Below are 26,036 nucleotides of genomic sequence, written 5' to 3' on the forward strand. Positions count from 1 at the left end.
AAAAAAGACCCTATCACTTCTCACACGATGAGATTTCTAGTATCAAGGATCCCAGAATTCCACTTGAGAGAAGAAATCAAAGATAAGAATTAGCAGCAGCAGAACAAGCTGAGAGCACTTGTGAGTTGGGGTAACTCGGTATCTGAGACTCCACTTAACAACTAGGCAGAAACTGAGCCAGGTCTAATAAACCTGAAAACACGTAGCTGACAGTCAAATAGGCCAGCTTGGCTCTGCTCATCTAGGGAAGTCACTTCAGAACTCTGGACCTAAGAAATAGCCAGTGGGAAAATCAAGACTCCCTTTATTGCTGAGACATCATAGTGAGAGAGTAATTTTGATAACTACTTTCTATGTGCCAGATAATTCCTTGTAAAGAACTCTACTCCATTTTACATATAAGGACACTAAGAATCAAGTTTCAAGTAGAGGCCTGCAAGGTCTCTATGTGACTCACTGGATGAAAGCACTTATCAAACCTGACAATTTGATTTCAATTCCTGTAATCCACATGGTTGGGAGAGAGAACTAATTGCTCCAAGTTATCTTATAACCTCTGCACACACCTACGGTGCACATGTGTGCTCACACACACACACACACACACACACACTCTCCACAAAATAATAAATGAAACATAATTTAAATTAGGCTTGAAGTCGCTTGCTGAAAGCTACAACCAGCTAAAAAGCAAGAGAATCAGAGATATGTGCGAGATGGTAATTTCAGAGCCCATGTTCTTCCTGCTACCTGAGTTTCTCATAATATGTAAGTTCCATCCAGGCACCATTGTCCTGGAGACTGAAAAATGGTTCCTTCACTCCCAGTGGAGTTATGCTGGTTATGACAATGTCTTGCAGCAGCCCCAGCCCTATTGCTCCTAGAGTTTGGATCTTGACTGTCCCTCAAACCCCATGTAACTTTGCTCTCTTGGGAGGTGGTAGAACCTTAAGAGTTGGGACTTAGTGGGAGTTTTTCTTGCATCAGGAGAATGCCCTTGCAGGAAACTGTGACCTTGGTCTCTTCTTGCTCTGATTTCTTGCCTCTGTGAGATAAGCAGGCACATGGGGCATTTTTAAATTTAAAATGGCAGGCAGGAGAAGCCTTCTGAGCTTACGGCAGGAGACCGCAGAAATGAAAGACTCTTTAGATGTACTCCAATATTCTCAAGGCCGGGTGAGTTAGACAACCTCCGCAAAGAGAAGCTCAAAGTCTTCCGCAGTTCCTGTGCATTTGTGCTCACAGAAGGTCACAAGGGACGAGTGCAAAGGAAGGGAAGATAGAGTCCAATTGGTCAGTCATGAGTGGAAACATAAAACATTTTTGCAAACCATATGCTCTATGGACGTAAATATATATGGATATAAATATATAAATAAATATATGGATATAAATTTATATGGATATAAATATATAATCATATATGTATATATGGATGTAAACGTATATGGAAAAATATACATGGATATAAAGGCACATAAGCCTGTAGGATAGGAAACACTGGTAAGTAAGACTCATATAGGAAAATGATGAGGGAGATATCTGCAGCTTTAGTGTCTTCAAAGGACAACTCACAAGTGGAAAGTTGACAAAAGTATCAGAAAGCAGACACCCTGACATCTGTAAAAGACAAAGTTAGGTGTAATAATGAGAGAGCATCAGAAAAACAATAGCCTAAAATTGGCTATACTTCTGAGGACAAAATATATTTTCTATGTAACAGTTGTGAGAAGAAGCGCTTGCTATTTCGGTTGTAGTTCTCAACATCTCACTAGAGGGCAGTGTTGCTTCTAAAACCAGAGCTGGCCTCTCATCTAGAGGACACTCATTTCTGGGCTGCACGTATATTTAAAGAAAAGGTCAAGTCAAGTCTTCCCAGCCTTCCCTAGGAGATGGTAAATGTCAAATGTGAGTCCTCCCAAGAGCCCCATCCAATTTTGACTGGTTGTAGCCCCAGGGGAGCTAGATAAAAAAGTGAAGAGAGCACGTAAGGAACCGGGTAGCAGATCTGATTTTAGTGTCTGTACTAACCAGTCAGCAGACAAGGTCCTTGGGCTTTCATTTCCTCTGTTAAATAAAAGAGATGCCCTAGATGACTCCTAAGACCCCAGCTCATCCTTAAAATGCTAGAATTCTAATAAATTTCTGGCTCTGAAGGGCTGAAAATTTTCTTGGTGCTATTGGCCACGTAAGGAAGAAGTAAAATCTTGAATTGTGAAATAATTAGTAATTGAAATGCATTTAATGATCTAAGTGAGATTTAGTACGTCGTCCAACTCTCCAGGGACCTTAGAGCCATTGTCTACATTTGCTCATGGTGTGATTAATGATACCGAATCCCTGCTCTCCTCTTGGTTACTAGCTTGGTGGAAGGAGCAAAATGTAATGATTTAGAATTATATAGAGGCTGGACCCTCGTCGAGAACGGTTTAGGGTAGAGACTAAACCTGCCAATGACCTTGTCGCTATGTGGCTTCCATCATCTCGGTGTTTCATTCGGCTGCGTTCCCAGGTTTTCGTTGCTCTGCTTCCTCTTACCCTACCTACCCCTTAAACCCAACTCCTTCTTGTATTGACTCAGATTACTGAGTGAATGTAGAATCCGCTCATAGAACCCGAGACAAACTGTGGAACTCCAGGGTCCTAGTGCGGGACTTCACTTCTAAGGATTGGCAGGAGAGCCAGTGATTGACCCTTGGCTGTGCCAAATGTCACTACTACACCCCCCAAACACTCTAACCTTCTCGCTCAACATCTTCTTTATTCTAGATTTGCTGTTTTGCAGAGTGTTTCCTCTGGCATCTCCCTGCCGCCCGCAACCCACCCCACCCGCGTCCCATTTCTCGCACCTTCAGGCCGCTTTCGCCTTTCTAAACTTCCTAAAATGTACTCTGAGTGCCTGTGGGTGCGCACACTGGCGCGCGCATCCTTGCCTAGTACCGGGGCCAGCGGGGCTGGGCAGGCTCCGAGCAACAGAACACATTCCATTCTTCGCGCTCGGGCACACCCCTCCGCGGTGAGGATTGGTCGGGCCGAACCCCCTCGGCGAGCCTCGGCTCCTGAGAGGCCGGGGAGCCTGCCAATCCCCACGGGCTGTCAAAACAAGTCTTCCCTCCCTGTCACAGGCAAGCGGAGTGGAGGCCGCCGCCGCCGCACTTCCTGGGGCCGCCGCGCTGCGGTCGGCGGGCAGGTGGCTGGTGGCCGATCCGCAGTCGCCGCTCCGGCCGCGCACGTCCCGGCTCCCGGAGGCTCCTGGCTCCGGCGCCCGCTGCCTTTTGTCTGCACAGAGCCGGCGCTCGCCTCGCGTCTTCGGTACCTCCCGCTGCTTTTCGCCTGCTTCTCCCTCCCGCTCACATCTTCTCCCCGCCCCCGCCGCCCGTCCGCGCCGGCCCGCTGACCTCCTGGACCACAGCCCGAGGACGCCTCTGCCGGAGCGATGTCTCCTCTCTACAAAGTTGTGGCTGCCACTGCAGCGGCCGTGGCGCGCTAAAACAAAGTCTAGCGGGGTTTCCTCCTGGTGCCTGAGCGCACCGGTGCCCGGGGCTGGACGCCGCTGGCGGTCGTGCTGTCTCGCCGGGACTCTAGAACGTGCTTGGCTATGGCTGAGGGCGCGGCTAGCAGGGAGGCTCCGGCGCCTCTCGACGTTGCCGGGGGCGAAGACGACCCCCGAGCCGGCGCCGACGCTGCCTCAGGGGACGCCCCACCCGCGGCCTTGGGGGGCCGGATGAGGGACCGTCGCAGTGGGGTCACGCTGCCGGGAGCTGCGGGGGTCCCGGCGGATAGCGAGGCCGGCCTCCTGGAGGCTGCACGAGCGACCCCGCGGCGTAGCAGCATCATCAAGGTAAGCGGAGCAGCAACGGCTCAGAGCCTGGTATGGGTGTCGGGTGGGTAGGGGACATCCCCCTCCAACCCCGGGGCAGGATGTTCATTGCCCCAGGCGTCGCAGGCTGGGCATTGTTTTCTCCCACCCCCTTCATGGCCAAACCTTCCTGCCTAGTCCGGAGGTTCCCAGAATCAGCTGTTGGCCTTGAGAAGCAGAAGTGACTTCCTCTCTGACAGCGGAGGAAAAGTTCCTCTTTGCGCTCTGCGCTTCAGCGGTTTGATGGATGCTTTCCCTCATTTTCTCACTAACCGGTGGATGGGAGGAGGAAGGGTGAACTTGGGATAAATGCAGAGACCTGCGGGCTGGCTGTGCATTCTCCAGCGGAGACCTAGCTTTCCCGAACAGCAATGGCAAAGCACAGCTTACTTTTAATTGTGTGTGGGAAATCTCTCCCATACAGAAATGGCTCTGAAATCCTGAAACGCCTGAACTTTGCAGATAGGCAGGCAGAGTTTGCAGTGGACGCTGCAGCATAGAAAGGATGAAGGAAGAGCTTAGAGGTTTTGCGCTGCAGAAAACACACATCCGGGAAAACGTTCCCAGACTCCCCTAGCACCCCCAGAGGATTTGCCTTTATCCATCTGCCAAGGAATTGTAAACCTTTCTTCGCCCTATTTATTTATTTCTGTCTTCCACTTTGAACTTGTTTCCCATGTTCGAAAGTTCATCTTTTGGGTGCATGACTTTGGAGTAATCTTTTCAGGTAAGAGCCCTGGAATAGGGCTTCCTAGCATAGATCTATGTGAATACTACGTACATGTGAGATTAAAGCTGATCTTGGTAAAGCAGTCAGTGTGAATGTCCACCCATCTGTGATAAACACAATACACCACAGGCGACAGCAAAAGGTCTAGGAGCCACCTATTATTCTTACTGGATAGGCTCATACATTCAGAAAGCTTGCTTAGGTTTAAACCAAGCAATCACGATGTAATGCGTGTCTTCTTTCCCACGCTAGCAGCACCAGTGTTTGTGCCCACATCCACCTATCTCCAGGCACTATCTATGCTTTTTCTCCAGCATGGACACATGGAAATTTAAAAGGTACAGGGAGACTTCTATGCTAAAAGTGGATGGTAATTTAAAATATCCTGTAGTTGTTTGTTTGTTTATCTGCGCAAAGAGACTTATATTCTGAAGGTGAATTTGGATAAAGGAGAAATGGCCTTCTTTAATACTACAAGTCAGAAATCGTATTGTCTGGCAAGTATCATAATTAGGAAGCAGATACATTTGGATTACAGTATGTGAACTGGTGTGTATGAAAATAGTCATTGTAAGGTAGTTTAAAATACACGACGATAAAAGCAGTGGTTCTTTATGATATTGTGAAAAACGCAAGTCATAAGGTCTAAGGACTATGCAGATTCTTGCAGCAAGTTTACCTCTCTGAAATTGCTCTGTGCTGCCTGGGGTGCTACTGAAATCCAAGGGCTGTGCTCAAATGGAAGCTTGGGACTCAGCACTCAAGAAGCCGACACAGGAGGATCCTTATTTCAAACCTAACCCCCTGAACATACCTGGTCTCAAAATAAATAAGCCCCACCCGTACATTATATGATTGGCATGTGGTTTATAGTATCATAAGGGTTTTTGTGAGTAATAGTGCCTCTTTTGAAGTTTGTTTTTGTGACAGAAGGGAAGACAGTAGAATATTACATTTTTCTCTATTTAATGGAAATTAAGTAAATGGTATATGAAGTTAAAGATACTGCAAAAATCAGATGAGCTATTTTAAATTAGATTTATTTGAAGAACATACAATGATTTAAAAGAATTAAATCTTGCAAAGGAGTGTGAAAATAAGATGGTTTGCTACCCCACACTCCACTCCCCCTCACGTAGTCTATCCTACAGCTATTAACATTTCCTTATGCATCTTTCCAAAATAGCCCATGCATTTGTAGGCATGTATATCTATGACGTATCTGTGACTAACTGCTGAGGTCCTTAGCATGCACAGTGAAATCTGTTAGAGTTTTATTGGCTTCATACCTTCACATTTGCATCAAACATTTTCCATGCTCAGAAGATTGACTAAGGTCGTTATGCTGAGCACCTTGAGCTTCAAGGATGCTCTAGTCCTGGTGGGTGACAGCTGCTGGGATATGCTTCCAGAGGCCTTTATTTCTTCTTCTCAGGGGAGTGAGAGGCGGGTGAGGGCGGCGGCGGGGGGGGGGCTCCCTTCCACTTTTCCTGAGATCAGGAACATTTTTATTTATATCTTAAGTCTTCTGTCACATAACTTGGTTACTTTAATGCAGTAAAGATGAGAATTTCTAAAAAGGCATAGACCATGTATGTTGGTCACTTCATGTCATTATAATGAAATACATCAAAGGAGGGGAGATTTATTGTGGCTCATGGTTTCAGAGGTTTCAGCCCATCATCACTGGCTGTGTTTCTGGGTCTGTAGTGAGGCCGTACACCATAGCAGAGGAACAGAGAGGACGGCAGATCACTTTATGGTGACTGGGAAGAGGAGGGAAGGAGGGACTGAGGACAAGGCTTACATTTCAAGGGCGTGTCCCTAGTGACTTTCTTCCTGCAACTGGGCCTCATTTCCTACTTATCACCATATCCCAATAAACCCATCATGATGGACAAATCTACTGATTAGATCCAATTATCTTCCCAGTGGCATCTCTGAACATCAAACTCAGGATCAAACTTTCAATACATGAGTTTTTTTTTTTTTTTTTCTTTTTGGAGGATTTTATATTTAAACCAAAATACATGTAATCGATGAGTATGTTCTGTACCAAGGGTTGGCAATACATATGTTGTCTTTTTATTTGGTTTTGAAACATATATTTAATAAAGAACTTTCTTTTATATTAAAATATATTAAGCTGGGTGATGTTGGTGTATGCCTTTAATCTCAGCACTCGGGAGGCAGGTGGATCTCTGAGCTTGTTATACATACACATACACACACACATACACACACACCACAACAACAGTTGACATTCCTACCATACCTATGATCTAAAGGAAGGTTGTGATTTGTCAAATATTAAATTCTTTTCAAGTTGATTTAGATTATTTGGTTTTAATTATTTTAATGTGAATTCTCTATTAGCGTGAATATTAGATTAAAAACATGCATTCCTTTGCCCTACTAGAAAACAGGCTTGTATGTTAATTCAAGGGATATTTATAGTGAATTTGCCCTTCCTAATTTGAAAACATGTGTACAGCCGAGAAAACAATTTCCTTCTGAGTTGAGGGAAACAATTCCACTGTCATCTGTGCCCATCTTCACAAGCCTTTCTAATGTCAATGTGGTTTTCTTCTTTATACAATTAGGGTTTTTTTTTTAATATTATAAGAATTTAGCTAGATTCTCTGTAATCCATTTACTTTTTTTTCTCATATGGTTATTTTTACAGGATTTCCATTGATAAGTAGTTCATGTTTTGCAGTGTGTGTGTGTGTGTGTGTGTGTAGCCTTGTATTCATAGAGTCCATCTTAATTTCCTCTTTGTGATGGTTTGAATAGGTATGGCCTTGTTGGAGGAAGTGTGGCACTGTGGGGGTTGGCTTTGAGCTATGTCCAGTGTAAAAATCCAGTTTCCTGGCTTCCTTTAGCCCCAATTAAATGTTTGCCTTTGTAAGAGTTGCTTTGGTATTGGTGTCGCTTCATAGCAATAAACCCCCAAGACACTTTGATACATGATTTCAGACGAAAAGTTAGGAGAATGCTAACAGTATCTAATTGTCAACGTGCTATTTTGTATTTGAATATATTTCTAGTAAGTTAGAGTGCTTATCTAGTATTTGATGTCAATATTCTAATATTTATAATATCTTTCATTTAAAATTGTAGCCAATAACCCTAACACTATAATATTGTAGAAATAAGAAACAGTGTAGCTTATTCTTTATATTAGATAGTGGGAACTGAGATGCATAACTGTTGTGAAAACAGTTCATTTTTGTTCCTCCTTTTGTCTGATTTCTTTTATTCCAACTAAATCTATATAACCTAGGCAAGGAAGAGTGACTACCACACTGACTGCACTGCATGGTGCATTCATGTGGGATGAAGATTGGTGCTAGGAGTGAGGACCGGGGACATAGTGCAAAGCATCTAAAGGAACGGGTGTTGTCCTTGCCTCATCAAGGAGTTATCATGACCAGTTTTACCCTCTCTGGTGTTGTGAGCTGCAACCTCAAAGATGCATCATGAGTACCAGTTGACTCATGACCAAGTTATGACTCAGCAGAGAGGCAAAGAGGATGGAATTTACATTATATGTTGCCTACTATGGTTAAATACTAAACAGGCTTTCATACACTTCCTGTTCTCACAATGAGCCTTCTGGTGTAAGGGAGGCACAGAGAGACTTAATTCAAGGCAGAGCTAGGATTCACAGCCATGTCTGCTTAACAGCTGAAACTGTGTTATCATGCATTTCCTCAGATGCAGTAAGTTCACAACTCAACACTTTGTAGGTTAGAAACATTCTGAGCGCATGAAGAACCTGAATCTTGGGTTGGTGAGGTGAGTTGTCCCTTCTCTCCTTCCTCCCCCAGTTTAGACCATCTGGAGCTCCGGGGCCAAGGAGGGGATTAATATCCCTTCATGGAGTCTGTGGCCCTTTGTTAGGTCCATGTTGTGTGTGGAAAAGCAGTTTGGCTGGTGTGTACTGGCTAAGGAGCTCACCTGTCAATGTATGGAACCCATACCTCTTAGTGGTGTCAGTTTTGAAGCTCATACCTGTTTTACATTAGGCCAGTTTCTTTCCTGTGTCCCTAAAGACTGACAGAGCTGTGAGAAGAATTGTATTTTCTTTAAATTGATACATAGAAGGACCAGATATCTGGTACACTGAATGCATATTTTTATTATAGGGGAGTGGGGCAAAGAGGATTTCAATTGGAACTCTGAACACAGTTTTATAAACAGTTATAATGTGAAATTAAACATGATCGAAAAACTACTTACAATTTTTAGGCATGCCAGAGTTATATATGCTTTTGTAGATAGCCTTGGAGTTAATCGGCATATAGACTTTTGTCCCTATAGCTATGTGCTGGCTAGTCTTGACATAAGCTAGAGTTATCTGGAAGGAGGGAGACTCAACTGAGAAAATGCTACCCTAAGATGGGGCTAAAAGGCATTTTTTAAAGTAGTGATTGATTTATGGCTGATGGCTCAGACCATGGTGTGTGGTGTCATCCCTGGCGCTAGTGGGCTTGGGTTTTATAAGACAGCAGGCTGAGCAAGCCATGGGGAGCAAACCAGTTAGCAGCAGTCCTTCATGGCCTCTGCATCAGTACCTGTCTCCAGGTTCCTGCCCTGTTTGAGTTCCTATTCTGACTTCTTTCAGTGATAAACAGTGATGTGGGAGTGTAAGCTGAATAAGCCCTTTCTTCCCCAAGTTGCTTTGGCCATGGTGTTTCATCACAGCAATAGTAACCCTAACTAAGACAACTGATATGTGTTAAAACCTTTAAATAACAAACCGATATCAGGATTTTGAAGAGAAAACCTGACAATTCATTGGAGCTGACCAGCTTTGCCTGGGGATAGCTGTTAGCATCTGCAGCCTCAGATGGGGTTCTCCTTCTGAAGCATGAATCAGCTGTATGTGTAGCACTGAACCTCTTGGTGGCTTTGTCTTACTATCCCAACAACTTTGGTCAGGATGCGTAGATTCTCTGAAATTGTCATAGAAGGATGCTCACAGTTCACCTTAGAAGTGGTTTCTTATTTCAGTGCTTTTCTGGTGTGTCTTTTAATAGCACCTGTGGAAAGAAATGAAGAATAAGACCTTGGGTAAATGCCCTGTTACATTTTGATGAGAGGGTTTAGAAGTGCCTGTTGTTAATCAGCGTTTGTTATAATTCTTAGAATTTATAGTTTTGCTTTTCCTTTTGGAAAAGGTTTAAAGAATATAATTCACTTACATAGCCACCGAGGGGTTAACCACACACTGTGATTACCTCTCAATGGTTGTCCCAACTATTCCCTTTTACAATGAAGCAAACAGGCAATTAAATGTTGTACAGCAAAATGTCAATTGAACATTTATTGCCAAATAGCACCTCAGGCACAGCAGGGTGTTATGAATAAACACTAGGAGACAGCCGGCATAGCTGGGTGCTACTGAACAAACAATCCGTTGAAAGTGCCTCTGTGTAATGCTAGAGCAACTGACCAAGCACGAGTAGCCTGAGTACCTTCTTGCCATCTCTGTTCAGCATTACTAGTAGTGAACATTAAAACAATCCTATATTCAAGCCTAATGGCCAAATTGCCAGAGCCATAACTTTGTATATTTGAAACTGATTCATCTTTAAATGACTACTAGATGCTCAGGGGCACCATGGCTTCACGAGCCTCCCTTTATGATGTCACCCCTGGATGAACCACTGGTTGTAAGAAGAGGAGAGAGCTATTGAATTGGATTTTCAGTATAAATCTAAGATAATACATAAATAAATCTTTCTATAGTAAAATCTGTCAGCTTTGCAAAATATTATGTTTTGACAAGTGTTTTAATCATGTAATATAAGGCTGGTTTGGAGTTTCATTTAATTTATTCACCCCTGTTTCCCAGTTCATCATTGTATTCCTGTTCTCACAATGGAATACATCAGAGCTTATTATAACTAGTGATTAATTATACTATGCTAATAATAACAATAATAATAACTGAGGGCCAATTTCTGTGTAACAGTTTGCATTGTTTAAGTATTGGCCTGGGTAATGTATTTTATCAAACACTGATGGCAACAGCAATATTCTAGTATGACAAAGTATTGAAATTCTCTTGGATTTAAAATTGAGTTTATTTGTAGTTTTATTTGTAATGTCTTATGTAGATATGTTTAGGAGAGGCATTATCTACTTTATTTTGAATAGTATCATTTTAACTCACCAAACTTGTGATCAATTTAGCATTACTTTGAGAAAAGCAGACTTACATATGTGAGTAGAAAAGAGCCATCTTTTCATCATCATTCTCACTCTAGGAAGTTACATCATCATTCTCACTCTAGGAAGTTACATCATCATTCTCACTCTAGGAAGTTACATCATCATTCTCACTCTAGGAAGTTACATCATCATTCCCACTCTAGGAAGTTACATCATCATTCCCACTCTAGGAAGTTACATCATCATTCTCACTCTAGGAAGTTACATCATCATTCTCACTCTAGGAAGTTACATCATCATTCTCACTCAGGAAGAACAATTTTAGAAACAATCCAATCCATCCCAGACATAAAAACTAAACTGTTTGGTAAGTGCATTTAGTTTTTCAGTGTTTTTGAGTTTGTTTTTATAAATTATGAAAGTGTGTAGATATTTTCTTTCTTTCTTTTGTAATATCAGGGATGGAGCTCAGGGTCTCAGTCATTGAACTATGTTACAGCCTTAGGGTGTAGCTATTATTGGTAAGGAGATTGTGTTTGTCCTTAACTGTACAACTTTGTATTAAAAGTTCAAAATACCTTTGGGAGATAACATCTGTTTTGTTCATTCTTTTATTTTTGACCTTTCTCAAGAGCCTTTTAAAATATGCTAATTTTGGATGAAGCACTGACTAAGCCCAGAAAGTATGTACAAGTAGCAAGCTTGTGTTTTTCACATGGTATAAGATTCTGGTTAGAAATGGTAAGATTGTGATGCTGTGAGAGTTTGGGGCCTAGAGATAAATAAATATTCAGATTCAAAGTACATCTCTATGTGATCCCCAAGGGAGATAAATAACACAAAGAATACAAAAATAGATCAAAGAACACTTTATGCTTACCTGGGACCAGCATTATATTGTGGAACCAGACCCAACCTTGTAGTGGGCATTTTTTCCTAAGCCTAAGTTATCTTAGACCAAAGCAGGTGAAAAGCCTGTGTGGTTAAGGCCCACACACTCTTTAGCCTAAGGGCTGGTGATGAGTGTGATATTCAGGTATACACTGAGGTCAGAAGGAGCCATGGTTTCCAGGGCTCAGAACTGGCTAGGGCCAGGCTTCACCCAAGGGCATTTATATAAGAAGAATGACTCATCCTTCTTCCTTCCAGTCTATCTTGAGTGTTGGGTTGATATACATGTGCACCATGATGTCTCTCTCCCTAGTGATGTACCTCATAAAGTACAGTCCACTCAGCATCCTTAAACTTATAGTTTGCTATTTATTGATCATGAACAAATTTGGGAAAGGGAATAGCGAGTTTGTTGTAAGGGAATGGAACCTTTTGCTACCCCTAGAGGTTTTCATACAAGATGCAAAATCATTTTAGCTTTGGCAAAGCCCAGTGTTAAGACATTTTGGAGTTATTGATTCTGTACCATAATTAAATAGTACATATTTAAAAATTCTATTAATAATTAAATAGTTTCATTTTCTTTTTAGTATAATTGACAAAATACAGTAATATCTTGAATAAGTTATCCTACTGAGAATTTTTCTATAATAATAGAAAGTACTTATATGATATTTATTCTTTATGATTTTTATTCTGGTATCATTTTGAGCACTTAATGTGCATTAAGTAACTTAGATATCACAGTAAGCATATGGAAGTGTTATTATTATCAAGACCAGTGTTTATAGATGAGATGCTAAATGACTTTTCCGAGGTCTCACATAACTAACAAATGCAGAGCCAGGTAAAGAGTTTAAACTTTTACAGAGACCGCCCTTGCCTCTGCTTCTTAAGTGCTGGAACTAATGGTATGTGCCACCACCCCTGACTGTTTCAACTTTTTATGCTATATGCTCCTCCAAATACTACTGATTAAATCCTTATCTGGTGTGTATGAAAGAACAGATTTTAAAAAGTTGTTACCCTTGCACAGTAAGTTCAGCTGACAGATCAAGAAGAAAACTTTCTGTAAACAGTGTTGGGGATTTCTCTTCGGAATTATTTGAACACATTTCTCCCCCTCAATTCTATAACCTTTCACATGAAACATTGATGATTTTACATTCATTTTGTATTCCATTTCTCTTTGAGAAGACGGGCCTCCTGGTAGTATAGTTTTGCTTCTTGACAAAAGTAAGCATTAAGCAGTGGTTTATGATACATCTTTAGAATAAATTATACATGCTAAAGACAGGCTATTAATCATTACAAGCTGATATGATATTTTATAGTTTGATACTTTTGTCTTCCATCGATACATCAGTAAGAAGTGCCTGAGTTCCCAATTGATGGAAACTGCCATTTTCTTGATAAGTGAATATGATGTTGTGTAATTGGGATTTCCTCTTGTTATCTCTGGGGGAAGGTATAGTACTTCTCATGCAGGAGGAACTTAGTGAATATTTGATGAATTTATTAAACTAAAGTCTGTCTGATCACTTAAAGCTTCTTGTTTTGGTAGAGAAATTCTGAAGTCATAGGGTAGGAAGACTGGATATAAGACTATGTTATAACCATCTTTGTGTCTACTTTATTGTGATAAAGGTAATTATTCTGCTGTGCTGAGACACAGTGCTAGGACCAAATGGTACCCAGAGGTTTGCTCCTATCATTGGGAGACTGTGCAGTTGTCAATAGCTAGTCAGTTCTCCTGTTCAGAAACTGTGTTATCTATCTGCAGCTATACTGGATTGTTGAAAAGATGCAGAAGTGTTCTCTAGAAGAGCCCCCCTCACTGCAGCCTTTGCACAGTAACGTATTTGGTTAAAAGTTGAGGACAACTTTTCTCTTTTTACTGTGGGTTCTGCGAATTGAATTCAAATCCTTAGTCCCGAATGGCAAACACTTCTACCTGCTGACTTATCTCACTAAACATTCTAATACATTTAACAAGGCTATTTGAATTTAGAGCTCTCTGGGAGGGCGAGTCTGAGTGTTGGTGGGGACACTCAGTATCAGTAAGAAGCGTTGTCTACTCTCCTACATTTTAGCCCCAGCCCTAGGAAATGCCAAAGTGAGTCTCCATGGTTGCACCCTCAGCATGGCAGTTTAATCAGTACAGAGGATTGTGTTTTGGCAAACGGCCCATCATACAAATGGGTGTAATAGGTGCTGGAGTTCGCCCTGCAGTTTAAATAAAGGGGTTTAAGAAGCATGAAGTACGTGTTCAGCCCATCACCCACTGCAGCCCTCATTATTGCTCCTGCGGCTGTTCTTTCCTCCAGGCTAGCTCAAAGGAGAACAGGGAGAGAGAAGGTCTTAGAAGGAAAGCATGGACCCCAAAGAGAACTTATTTCTTCCTCTTACCACACGAGGCAGGAAGAGAAAGGACTCAAAGATGATTTGTTTTGTTTTACCCACGTAAGTAACTCCATTAAAAAACAAAGCATTAGCCATGTGTGGTGGTGCAGGCCTTTAATCCTAACACTGGGCAGTCAGAGGAGGATGGATCTCTGAGTTCAAGGCCAGTCTGGTTTAGAGACCGAGTTCCAGGACAGCCAGGGCTAAACAGATGAACCGTGACTCAAAAAAAAAAACCCCAAAACCCACAACACAACAACAGCACAAAAAATCCAACGCATGATGGAATCTGTCTATAACCCCATTGCTGGGAACATGTGGTGGAGGCGAGTAGTGAGCCTCATTGTCCAGCCAACCTCAGCAAATTGATGAGACTCTGCATCAAAATATAAAGTGAAGAGTGATAAAGACACCTGAACTCAACCTCTAACTTCTACATTCATGTGCACACATGTGAGCATGCTTCACTCGTGTGTACACTCAACAAAAATATGTAGATAAACCAACACACATACATGTACAAACTTTTTTAGATCAAGCTTACTATGGAATAAAGCAACTTCAGCTTCCTGAGTGCTGGGATTGTAGCTTGATCTACAATGGTGGCTTTTGAGTGTAAGGTGTAAGTTGTGGACTTTCAATGGTCCACCTCTCCACCAAGTTCCCCTCTAAGCTGAGACTGATGTTCACCTCTTCTCTGAGTTGCTACTCCGAGTGACTGAATGACTGTCAGTCCTTGAAACTGGTCCAGATATTGGGAAAGGGGACAGTAGAATATATCCAGGCCTCTCATGGCCTCATCTGAGGTGCCTCCAGGTCACTGAAGCAAAGGAAGCCTTGTAAGAATAAGGTGTGGTAGTTTGAATGAGATGTTCTCCATGGTCTCCAATGAATAGTTAGCCATCAGTGGAGCTATTTTGGGTAGATTTAGAAAGTGTGGCTTTGCTGGGAGGAGTAGGTCACTAGGGTGGGCTTTTAGCTTTCGGAAGCCATGTGCCATTCCCAATGCATTCTCTGCTCCCTGTCTACTGTTTAAGATATGAGCTCCTCTCTTGCTGCTCCAGTTACCATGGCTGCCTCCTGTCATGTTGCCCTGCCATGATGGTAATGGACTCTTAGGTCTCTGCAGCTGAGAGCCCAAATAAACCCTTCTGTCTCTAAGTTGCCTTGGTCAAAGTGTTATATCACAACAACAGAACCCAAACTAGTTAGGACACACAGGCAGGGGCTAATGAGGAATGATGGAAGAAAAGTAAGATCCACAGGACATCTCTAACACTAGGATGGTTAATACATAGAGAAGAAGGTATTGGAGAACAGACAGCCCTACAGAGAACATTAGATGTCTGCCTTACAAAGGAAGCCCAACCACTTCTGGGTTAATGTGAGCAGCAGAGGAAAGCAGCCGAGTGGGTCCTGAAACGTTCCTATGCGTTCCATCCTCTGAGATGACCTGAGCTTTTCTTATCCCGCCCCTTCAGCACAATCCTAAAAGGGAAGTGCAGGAGGAAGAAAAAAAAGGAGAAGTGGGTAGAGCAGGCTTGTTCTCTGTGCCAGTCACTATAACCAACCTCCACAAGAGGACCTTGAGCTAAGCATCAAGCTGGAGCTTTAAAATGAACTGGACTGAGTCTTAAGGACCTGAAAGAGCCCTCTAATACACATACATAATGTGTGACAGACATACACAAAAACATGGAATCTGACAGAGGTATTGGTGATAACTGGGCTAAAGGAGTTCTGACATGGGCAGCTAAGGGATAGTAACACATTTGCACCCAAACAGCTTGAGACCACTCAGTTAACCAGTTGCATTATTATAGACTTGGAGATCTAAACAGGGATTTAGAAATCACTCTAAAATTATATCCCTTTGTTTATTAAGCGTGGATATCTGCTACCCTCTTTATTCTTGCAAAGAGACATTGATTTATATTATTTGGGACAATTAAACAATTGAATTATAATTATATGGGATATAATGGGTGGACGGTAGAGGTTTCTTCCAAGCATTTCATATTATAGAAGAATAATGGGCACTAACATTGTCAAGCTCTGGTGTCACCGCAGTTCTCACAAGGGTCTGGCAAGATGGAACTGTCATTAAGAAAATCTTAACAAAATCTATCTTGCAATACTTTTGGCCCTGAAATCCTAAAAATAAAAAACAAACAAACAGCACACCCATAAAATTAAAGATTTTTTTAATATGGCTGATTCAGCTTCATTGTTTTTACAGTAGCAGCTATCCTCAGTTAGCCCAGGGTCTATGTGTTATTTAAGCTGGAATTCACAGGGATATAGAAGTCACCAGAGGGACTGAGGACTTGTTTCATCACACACAGATGAGGATTAGGGAAAACTCCAGTGTTAGAATGCAAAGTTGGTTTCATATTGCAGCTGTAACAGAATACTGCAACCGTGGCGACTTACAACTAGGTACATTCATTTTCTCGCATTTCTATAGTCATTGGATACCAATCCACGGAGGATATTGGTAATATAATGGGTTTCTAGTCTATATGGCAATTCAAGATAGTGAAACAAAAAGAAAGTCGGGTCCCCTCAGTGCTACTGCTGTAACAGCAGGATCTGCATGTAAGCTTACATCCCTGAGAGTTAAGTTTTCATTCCTGTGAAGACTGTTAGGTGCTCAAAGACAAAAGCACTTTTCTCCACTGACATTTTTTGTATGTTTTGTTTTGTTTGTGTGTTGAGGGCTTAGTGGCATTAACTAAGATAAAAAGTTGGAACATAATTTAAAAATCTAGATATTATATATTTATTTATATAAACATGAAGACTTTGCACTGGATTTTTTTTTTCTTCTGCTCTGAACTTTGGAAAGTATCTGGAGAAAGCCAGATGGATTTAGGTTCTCTACTGTCAATGGATAATAATGTGGCTTATATGCTACTAGGTCTTATTTCAAAGTTATGTCATATAGATTGGTGAGTTAAATAGATACCCCCAGATGACAACAAATAGGGATGTCTTGAGCAGCTACTGCTCTCAAGCACTGAGTGAAAGAAACCAGCGCTGACTCTCTTAAGCCATTGGAGGTCATTTTGCAGTTCATGACATTAAGGCAGAGAGTTCTGTAGATGCTCCAGGAATCCCTGCAGTTGCACGCGGTTGACCGCCCTTCACCAGGAGCTCCCTCTCTNGTGAGTAAGCTAACCTTCTCCATGCTACTTTTGTGGTCTGGAAATTTTCTTATGTTGAGCCCAAATATGGCACTTTTCCTAGACAGTCTTCATTGCCACCTTCAGGAAGCATAAAGGATAAGTTTCAATTTCATGTTACATCCCTTGACATATTGAAGGGAATTATGTGGGTGTCTTCTCTTACGCTCAGACCACAGTGATAACTTTTGACACTACTGTTTGCCATGTTCTAGTCATCATTTGAGCACTTTGTGTGTGTAACATATATTTCCTATTGTTCTCTACTTACTTCATAGATCCACCTCATAGATTAACCGACAGCTTAAGAAAGGAGCATTCCCAGATTCAGGCCATGACTTAGAGGCTTGTTCTGCTTTGTCTGTTCCATGTTTTTAGACCATATCACTGATTGCTGTGGTCCACCATCCCCTCTTCTTTTTTGTAGATTCAGTATCGGGAGAATTTTTCTTCTGGGGAAAAGTTACTGTTCCATTGGCAGATGTTTAACAGACATGTATTTTGTAATCAAGAAACAATGCTTTTGAATTTGAGAAGATTTGATAAATTGACCAAAGACATGCTTGATCTGGCAGCTGGATTCAATTTACTGTATTAGGCCATTGTGCTATTTTTTCTATTTATTTTTTTAATTTTTAAATGTATTTTTAATTTTATTTATTTATTTATTTTACTTATTCACTTTACATCACCGCCTCCCTCGTGGTCACCCCCTCACATTCCTTTCCTCCTCCTTCCTCCCCTTCTCCTTTGAGCAGGTGGGGGCTCCCCTAGGTACATCCCCTACCCTTGCACATAAGTCGCTATGAGGCTAGGCCCATCCTCTCCCACTGAAGCCAGGCAAGGCAGCCCAACTAGAAGAAACTATCTCACAGATAGGCAACAGCTTTTGGGATAACCCCCCTCCCCCCACCCCCTAGTTGTTCCCAAGGCTTCAGGTTAGTTGACTCTTGATTTTCCTGTGGAGTTCCTATCTTCTTAGAGGCTGCAATCCTTCCTCATGTTTTAGTACAAGAGTACTAAAACAATCAAAGTTCCATCCACTGTTTGGCTGTAGGTATTTGCATCTGTCTGAGTCACCTGCTGGATAGAGCCTCTCACAGCCGTGTTAGACTCCTGACTTCAGGTATAACAGAGTATCATTAATAGTATCAGGGACTAGTGCTTGCCCATGGGATGGAGCTCAAATTGGGCCAGTTATTGGTTGGCCATTCCTTCAGTCTCTGCTCCATCCCTTATTCCTGCATTTATTATAGACAGGATAAACTTTGGGTTGAAAGTTTTGTGGGTGGGTTGGTGCTCCTATTGTTCCACTGTGGTTCCTGCCTAGCTACAGGAGCTGGCCTCTTCAGGTTCCATATCCCCAGTGCTGTGGGTCACAGCTAAGGGCAGCCCCATTGATTCTTGGGAAGTAATTATTAAAATAAATAGTTGAGAAAAGAAAGATTCTCTTAACAATGTAAGAGATTCTAAGACTCTAAGAACAATGTAAGATACATTACGGATGACTGGAAATTCCTAAAATTAGATGTTAGGCTCAAGAGGCGGCACACACTGCCATTAAAGCCCACAGCTGGGCAACAGGACTTTATGCTGACTCCTCCCAGCTGTGTGATGCTTACTATGGTGTTTATTATCTATTACTTTCAGCTTTGTCTCTGTAGTACAACCTCCCTTCCAGGGCTGTTGAGGGCACCAAATAAGTGCAGGCTTTGCTAGGTGGTTACAATTTAGTCAATAAATACTAAGGATGAATAGTCAGGGCCCTTAAGACATAGAAGGAGTCAAGAAAACAACAAAAAAAATTCTTAGGATTTTGATTGAGGGCTTTGAAAGAAGAGTACCTTTGAGACATGGAGTGACACATGTTTGGCCTGGTAGGTTATATAACCTGACAGGATTGTGTGGTCACCTTTCTGGTGTGACAGAGGAACCTCATTATCTGCTTATGGATTTTGGGATTGTAGGTGTTAGTCACATTGATGCTTCTGTGATCATCATTGCAGCCTTGTTAAAAAAAAAATCAATGCAGTCATAAAGCTTTCCTTTCCCCTTTAAAGAGCTCTGTGTGCCAGCTAGCTCCTTCCTGAGGAATAGTTGTATGGTTTCACTAGAGTTAGCTCAGGTCCAAAATTATTTTCAGCTCTCTTAAATGCTAGAGTGAAAGAATGTGTTATTGGTCCATTAAATTTATTATCGGTTGTGGATGATATGGTCATATACACAAGTGACCCCAAAAATTCTATCAAAGAACTCCTACAGCTGATAAACGACTTCAGCAAAGTGGCTGGAAATAAAAGTAACTCAAACAAATCAGTAGCCTTCCTCTACTCAAAGGATAAGTGGGCTGAGAAAGAAAATAGTCTTTTACACCCTTCACAATTGTCACAAATAATATAAAATATCTTGGTGTGACCCTAACCGAACAAGTGAAAGTTCTGTATGACAAGAATTTCAAGTCTTTGAAGAAAGAAACTGAAGAAGACCTTAGAAGATGGAAAGATCTCTCACGTTCATGGATGGCAGGATTAACATAGTAAAAATGGCCATCTTAACCAAAAGCAATCTACAGATTCAATGCAATCTCCATCAAAATTCCAACTCAATTCTTCACAGAGATAGAAAGAACAATTCTCAAATTCATCTGGGATAACAAAAAACCCAGGATAGTGAAAACTATTCTCGACAATAAAAGAACTTCTGGGGGAATCACCATCCCTGACCTCAAGCTGTACTATAGAGCAATAGTGATATAAACCCCATCGTATTGGTACAGAGACAGACAGGTGGATCAGTGGAATAGAATTGAAGATCCAGAAATGAACCCACACACCTATGGTCACTTGATCTTTGACAAAGGAGCCAAAACCATCCAGTTGAAAAAAGACAGCATTTTCAAAAAATGATGCTGGTTCAACTGGAGGTTGGCATGTAGAAGAATGTAAATTGATCCATTCTCATCTCCTTGTACAAAGCTTAGTTTAAGTCCAAGTGGATCAAGGACCTCCACATAAAACCAGATACACTGAATCTAATAGAAGAGAAAGTGGGGCTGCTGGTGGTGGTGGCACACACCTTTAATCCCAGCACTTGTGAGGTGGAGGCAGGTGGATTTCTGAGTTCGAGGCCAGCATGGTCTACAAAGTGGGTTCCAGGAAAGCCAGGGCTATACAGAGAAACCCTGTCTCAAAAAAAACAAAACAAAACAAAACAAAAACCTGAGGGGGGGGGAGAGAAGAGAAAGTGGGAAAGAACCTTGAACACATTGGCACAGGGGAAAAGTTCCTGAACAAAACACCAATGGCTCAGGCTCTAAGATCAACATTTGACAAATAGGACCTTATAAAATTGCAAAGCTTCTGCAAGGCAAAGGACATTGTCAATAGGACAAAACTGCAACCTACAGATTGGAAAAAGATATTTACCAACCCTACATCTGATAAAGGGTTAATATCCAAAATATACAAAGAACGCAAGAAGGTAGACTCCAGAGAGCCAAATAACCCAATTAAAAAGTAGAGTACAGAGCTAAACAACGAATTCTCAACCAAGAAATCTTGAATGGCCAATAAGTACCTAAAGAAATGTTCACCATTCTTAGTCACCAGGGAAATGCAAATCAAAACAACCCTGAGATTCCACCTCACACCAATCAGAATGGTTAAGATAAAAACTCAGGTGACAGCAGATGCTGGTGAAGGTGTGGAGAAAGAGGAACACTCCTCCATTGTTGGTGGGATTGCAAGCTGGTACAATCACTCTGGAAAACAATCTGGCGGTTCCTCAGAATATTGGAAATATTGGAAATTCTGGGCTCAGCTTTGATTAATCCCATTTAAAATTTCATTTTAATGAGCAGTATACAATACAATGCTTTTCTTGCTTCCAGTTGATTGGAACTTTAGAAAAGCACTTTCCATTTTCCAATGTAATAATGTCCTTATTAACTTAGCTGAGATGATCATACCTTAGAATTCAACTGCATCTTTGAATTTTGCTTTTTAAACAAACAAAAGGCCTCTGCTAGCTAATGACTTCAGACTCCACTTTCTCCTCCCAATTTATGCTCACTTTAGTGAAGTGTGTGCCTATTTACAAACTGTGAACGAAAGCTTGACTATTATCAAACAATGTCTGGCTTAGGTTTTTAGCTGGTCTACTGCTAGGGGCCAGGCCAGGGTACAGTGTATGCTCAGTCCGTGCTTTTCTGAGCTATCTCCTCCATTTCAGCTTATTTGAGATTCTGTTTTCCTGATCAGTTTGGAAACCCTGTTAATGCCATGGTTTCCAAACTGATCAGGAAAACAGAATCTCAAGTAAGTACACCTCTATGTACTTATTGGCCATTCGAGATTCCTTGGTTGAGAATTCTTTGCTTAGCTCTGTACTTTCTCAAACTGTTTGGTTTTTGTGGTCTTCCAAGGACAAGGTGCAATGCTTTGTAAAGATGGTGGCCTTAAATAAATAATGAGCAAGTTTAAAATAAATTTTTAAAGATAAGGATTGATGCATAAAAATGGCAGCTATTACTTTATTGTGAATTATAATGTGGCCAAGGTAAATGCTGTCTTCTTTTCTTATTTTTTTTCCTCTGGCCTATTGTCTTAGGTGTTTGCCACCCACCAAGTTCCTGTGGGTAAGGGAGGGGTAAGCCAGCAGGTGGAAAAGAATCCAGACAGATGAAAGCTTTTTTCTTATTAAAGAATTAACTGTAATTTTTAATGTGTTTGAACAAAATCATACATTGCCCAAGGAAAGGTGAGCATATTACAGATGTCAGGTTCTCTACGTCTTCTTTTCTGAGAATAGAAACGGAACTAGAAAGACCAGCTTTGGTCTTCAGAAAATTGTTTTTAAAAAAACATCTTTTGTTGCTTTCTTTTCAACTAGTGGATATTAAGGCAGCTTCCAGCTTTCTGGAGGAAAGACTCTGAAAAGAACTGCACTTTGGCGAGCGTTCTTGGGCAAACCATTCATGGTTTTGATCAGCACCATTGTAATAAGTACTAGAGGCACCCACTGTTTTGCAGCCGAATGATGCAGGGGCTAATTCTAGCACCCAGCAGTAAATTTAGCCTACTGGGACTACAGTTCCTAGAAGTTTTCAGACTGGAAGTAAGCCTTTCATAGAACACATAGCATCCTCTTAGCCCATCACTTATAACTGTGATTTTTCAAAAGAGCATAATAAATTAGAAATTATTCGGTAGACATCAGGGAATTTCCGTGTCCTCTGGTTTTTTCTTCCTTTTCAGTTTCGCGTCATCAGTTCTATGCAGGAAGGGACCACAGACTGTCCATGCGTCTTCTATAGCTCTTTTAAGTGTTAGATTAAAAATTTAACTTACCCCTACCAATTGAACGGAGATAAATCATTTTCTTGCACCTCCCTAAAGGACCCTTCCCCGTGTCAATGCAACCTATCACTGTTAGATTCACAGGACTTAATGTGAACTTAATCTTTGAGTTGGGGAATCTTTGGGAGAGGTAAAAGGATACAGACTTGAAAATCTATTTGAGATTTTCCAGTCTCATGTTTGCTTTTTATTATTTGTGCTTTGTTTACTTTCCTGAGTGTCATTCATTTTCTACATTGGTAAGATGGGATTTCTATTGATTGATTGACTGACTGACTGACTGATTGATTGATTGAGATAGGATCTTGCTGGATAATTAGGCTGGTCTCAGACTCAGCTTAATGACTATTGAGTCTGCAGGTCTGTGCCATGATGCTGGGTCCTAAGTTGGGTATTTAAACAGATGTATGTATTGAATAGTCTGCTGGCTGGTATGTAAGTGCACCTTGTGTGTGCCTGGTCCCGGCAGAGGCCAGAAGAGAGTGTCTGCTTCCCTGGAACTGGAGTTACAGATGGTTATGAGCTGCCATGTTGGTGCTGGGAACTAAACCTAGATCCTCTGCAAGAGGAGCCAGTGCTCTAAACTGCCGAGTATCTTTTCAGCCCTAAGATGGGGATCTAATTTCTATTCTGCAAGTTTTCTATAAAGCTTGTTGATAAGAAATTGTGTACAGGGGTCAGGGATGCAGTTTAGTTGGTAAAGTGCTTGCCCTGGGTTTGAAGCACTGTGTTAACAGGATGTAGTAGGCTACACATGTAATCTTAACACTCAGGAGATGGAGGTTAGTGAATCGGGGGTTCAAGGTTATGCTTGGCCACATCGATAGTTTGAAGCCAGTCTGGACCTGTGTTAAAAAAAAAAAAAAAAACAACAGACAAACAGACAAACAACAGAACAAAACCAAAAAAATAACATTCCTCCTGCCCAAATTATGTCTGTCTGTCTGTCTATGCCTGACTTCTACTTTAAAAAGAAAGGATTTTGCAATCAATTCATCTACTACCAATAAAGTTGCCCACTGGCTATCAATAAAGAGTCTACAACTATATGAAGATTTTTACAACTGTGTCTCCATATATTTCCTGGAGACCTGAGCCAGTATTTCCTCCTTGGATTCTAATCACCCGACCTCCTCAGTTTTTCATTGCTATCTATTTTTCTCTGTCTGTTGAGAGAGGATCTTGTTATTTAGCTCAGGATGACCTAAGATCTCCCTGACTCTACCTCCTAGAATTATACGTATGTGCCACCATGCACAGAAAACTATCTTTTAACCACTTACAACATATATTTAGTCAAATCACTCTTCAGTGCTCTTAAGATGCCGGGCCTGTGATAACTTAGACCAGTGTGGGTGAATACACACACCTACACCGTGCCCTATCCCGTCACTATGGTATCTCCTTAGGTCGTGATATAAAAGGGGATCTCTTAGTTGTGTAAGATTATACAACTCATTCACATATTGAAAACTGAGTTTATACATATTAATGTATATGGTAGAGTGAGGAAGTGTATAGGTCTTGTCTCCTGTTCTGCAGTGTTTTATGTTGAATCTTAAATAGATGCTCCACATTGTTTTTGGAGCCAAGGTCATTAAAGTTTGGCTCCACTGACATTTTGGCAGTGCTAATCATTTTTTTTTTTTTTTTGCATGCTGTGGTGCATTTGGCAAAGTGACTGTTATTGACTGACTCATTCAGTGATGCTCATAATATTTGTGACAAGATTGTTTTGCAGAATTAGGCAATCAAAGATAAAACAGACACAGTCTGCATCAAATGTATTGTGAGTGTGTAGTCACAGATAGAAAGCAGATGCTGCCACAGAAATGGACCTCTGACCACCAAGGTATATGCTTAAAAATGCTTACCGGCTACATGAATATACTCTGCTCTGCATAACTGTTTGCTGGGCATTTCCATGTTCTTATGTGTTCCTTCATCCTGTGTTTTTTATGATTCATTTAAAAATGTATATACATGTGTGTGCGTGTGTGTGTCTGTGTAAGTGGCTGCCACATGTGTGCAAGTGCCCACGGAAGCCAGGAGAGGGTGTTGGATCCCCTGCAGCTGGAGCTGCAGGCTCTTATGAGCTGCTCCACATGGGTGCTGGGAACTCTCAACTGGATTGTACCTCCAGCCCTGCTTTGTGTTTTGCATCTCATCAATAGCAGCACCATCCCTGCGGTTGGCATTGTGGCAGCTTGGAGCTCATCTTTTGCAATCATCTCTCTTGCCTATCACACGCAGGCTGCTGCTGGGTTCTGTCTCTGTTCATAGTTTTCACTTGTACGTTGGTTCTGGTTATAGGATGCGTGGCTTCTATCACAAGAGTATCTTCTTAACTGACCAGTTTGCTTCCAGCCACCTTCTTTTTCCGAATACATCCCCTAGAATGGGAGCTGTTGTTTCAAAAATGGCAAACCTTATCGCACCAGTATACGGTTTAAAACTCTTTGGTGACATTTTAGGGCTCTAGGAATAAAGTGCAGATTCCTCTCTGTGGCTCACAGAGCACAGCCTAATGTGGGCAATGCTTATCTTTCAACACCTACCACCCCCACATTCCACTTTATCCAACTACCTTATGTTCAACATGTGTCAACTATTTCAACTTTCCCCAGTATGTGTTCTTAGAAAGTGCACAGCTGGAGAAAATGTTCTCAGGAGTGAAAGGAGGAACACCCCAGAGTTCACACGAGGATACACTCTAACTGAGGTGCTCACAACTAAATGGATTATCATGATAATTAAAAAATTATTGGATCCATTAAACTTAGGAAAAATTGCATTGGCTTTTGGAAAATAATTTACCCTGTAGAACATAAGAAAGGACTCTGTTGAACTCTATGTCTTTTGTTTGTTTGCTCCTTTGTTTCCTGAGATTACTATCTGGTTTAGAAAAATCGCCAGTCAGTCACTCTTCAAGTTTGACATTGTTTTCTAAATTACCAACAGTGGTGCATTTGTTCTTAGGAACTTAGGTGGCTACAGAGTTTCCTTAAACTGTGACTTTTAGTCAGTGGAATATGGTGACTCACAAGGGGCTGTTTTCTGTTCTTTACATAGACAAATCTCTATGTTTTTATTATCCTAGGCTAACAAATGTGTTATTTGTAAAGTGGAGCATAAAATTTAACTTTGCTAACTTTTATGTCTGGCATGACAGCCCTTCATAACTTGGGACTGAGTCATGTAGGCCATGCTTAGAGATGGATAGAGAAAAGTTTGTCATGCTGATCTCAGCCGTGCTGTAATAACTGTGTTTGGAAAATCTATTCTAATTTGGAAGTAAATAGATCTTTGGAAAACAATCAGTGTTTCGGTGATATTCATATTAATGATGCTTTATTTAGTGAAGCAGCTTGCAAGAGACTCACTGGTTCATTTGCTGACGTTGCTTTGTAATGGTGTCAACACTACAT

The 26,036-nt window shown here is 41.4% G+C and overlaps 1 protein-coding gene across 1 annotated transcript in view; it reads left to right on the top strand.

Moving 5' to 3' along the window:
- The first annotated feature begins 3,131 nt into the window (after positions 1-3,131).
- Plcl1 (phospholipase C like 1 (inactive)) overlaps positions 3,132-26,036 on the top strand; it is a 323,661-nt gene continuing 300,756 nt past the window's right edge. The window contains exon 1 of the mRNA XM_021168858.2: positions 3,132-3,841. Coding sequence (XP_021024517.1) covers positions 3,599-3,841 — 243 coding nt within the window. The 5' untranslated portion in view covers positions 3,132-3,598. The remainder of the gene's footprint in view (positions 3,842-26,036) is intronic.

This window comes from Mus caroli, chromosome 1, assembly GCF_900094665.2.
Source record: "Mus caroli chromosome 1, CAROLI_EIJ_v1.1, whole genome shotgun sequence".
NCBI classification, from domain to species: domain Eukaryota; kingdom Metazoa; phylum Chordata; class Mammalia; order Rodentia; family Muridae; genus Mus; species Mus caroli.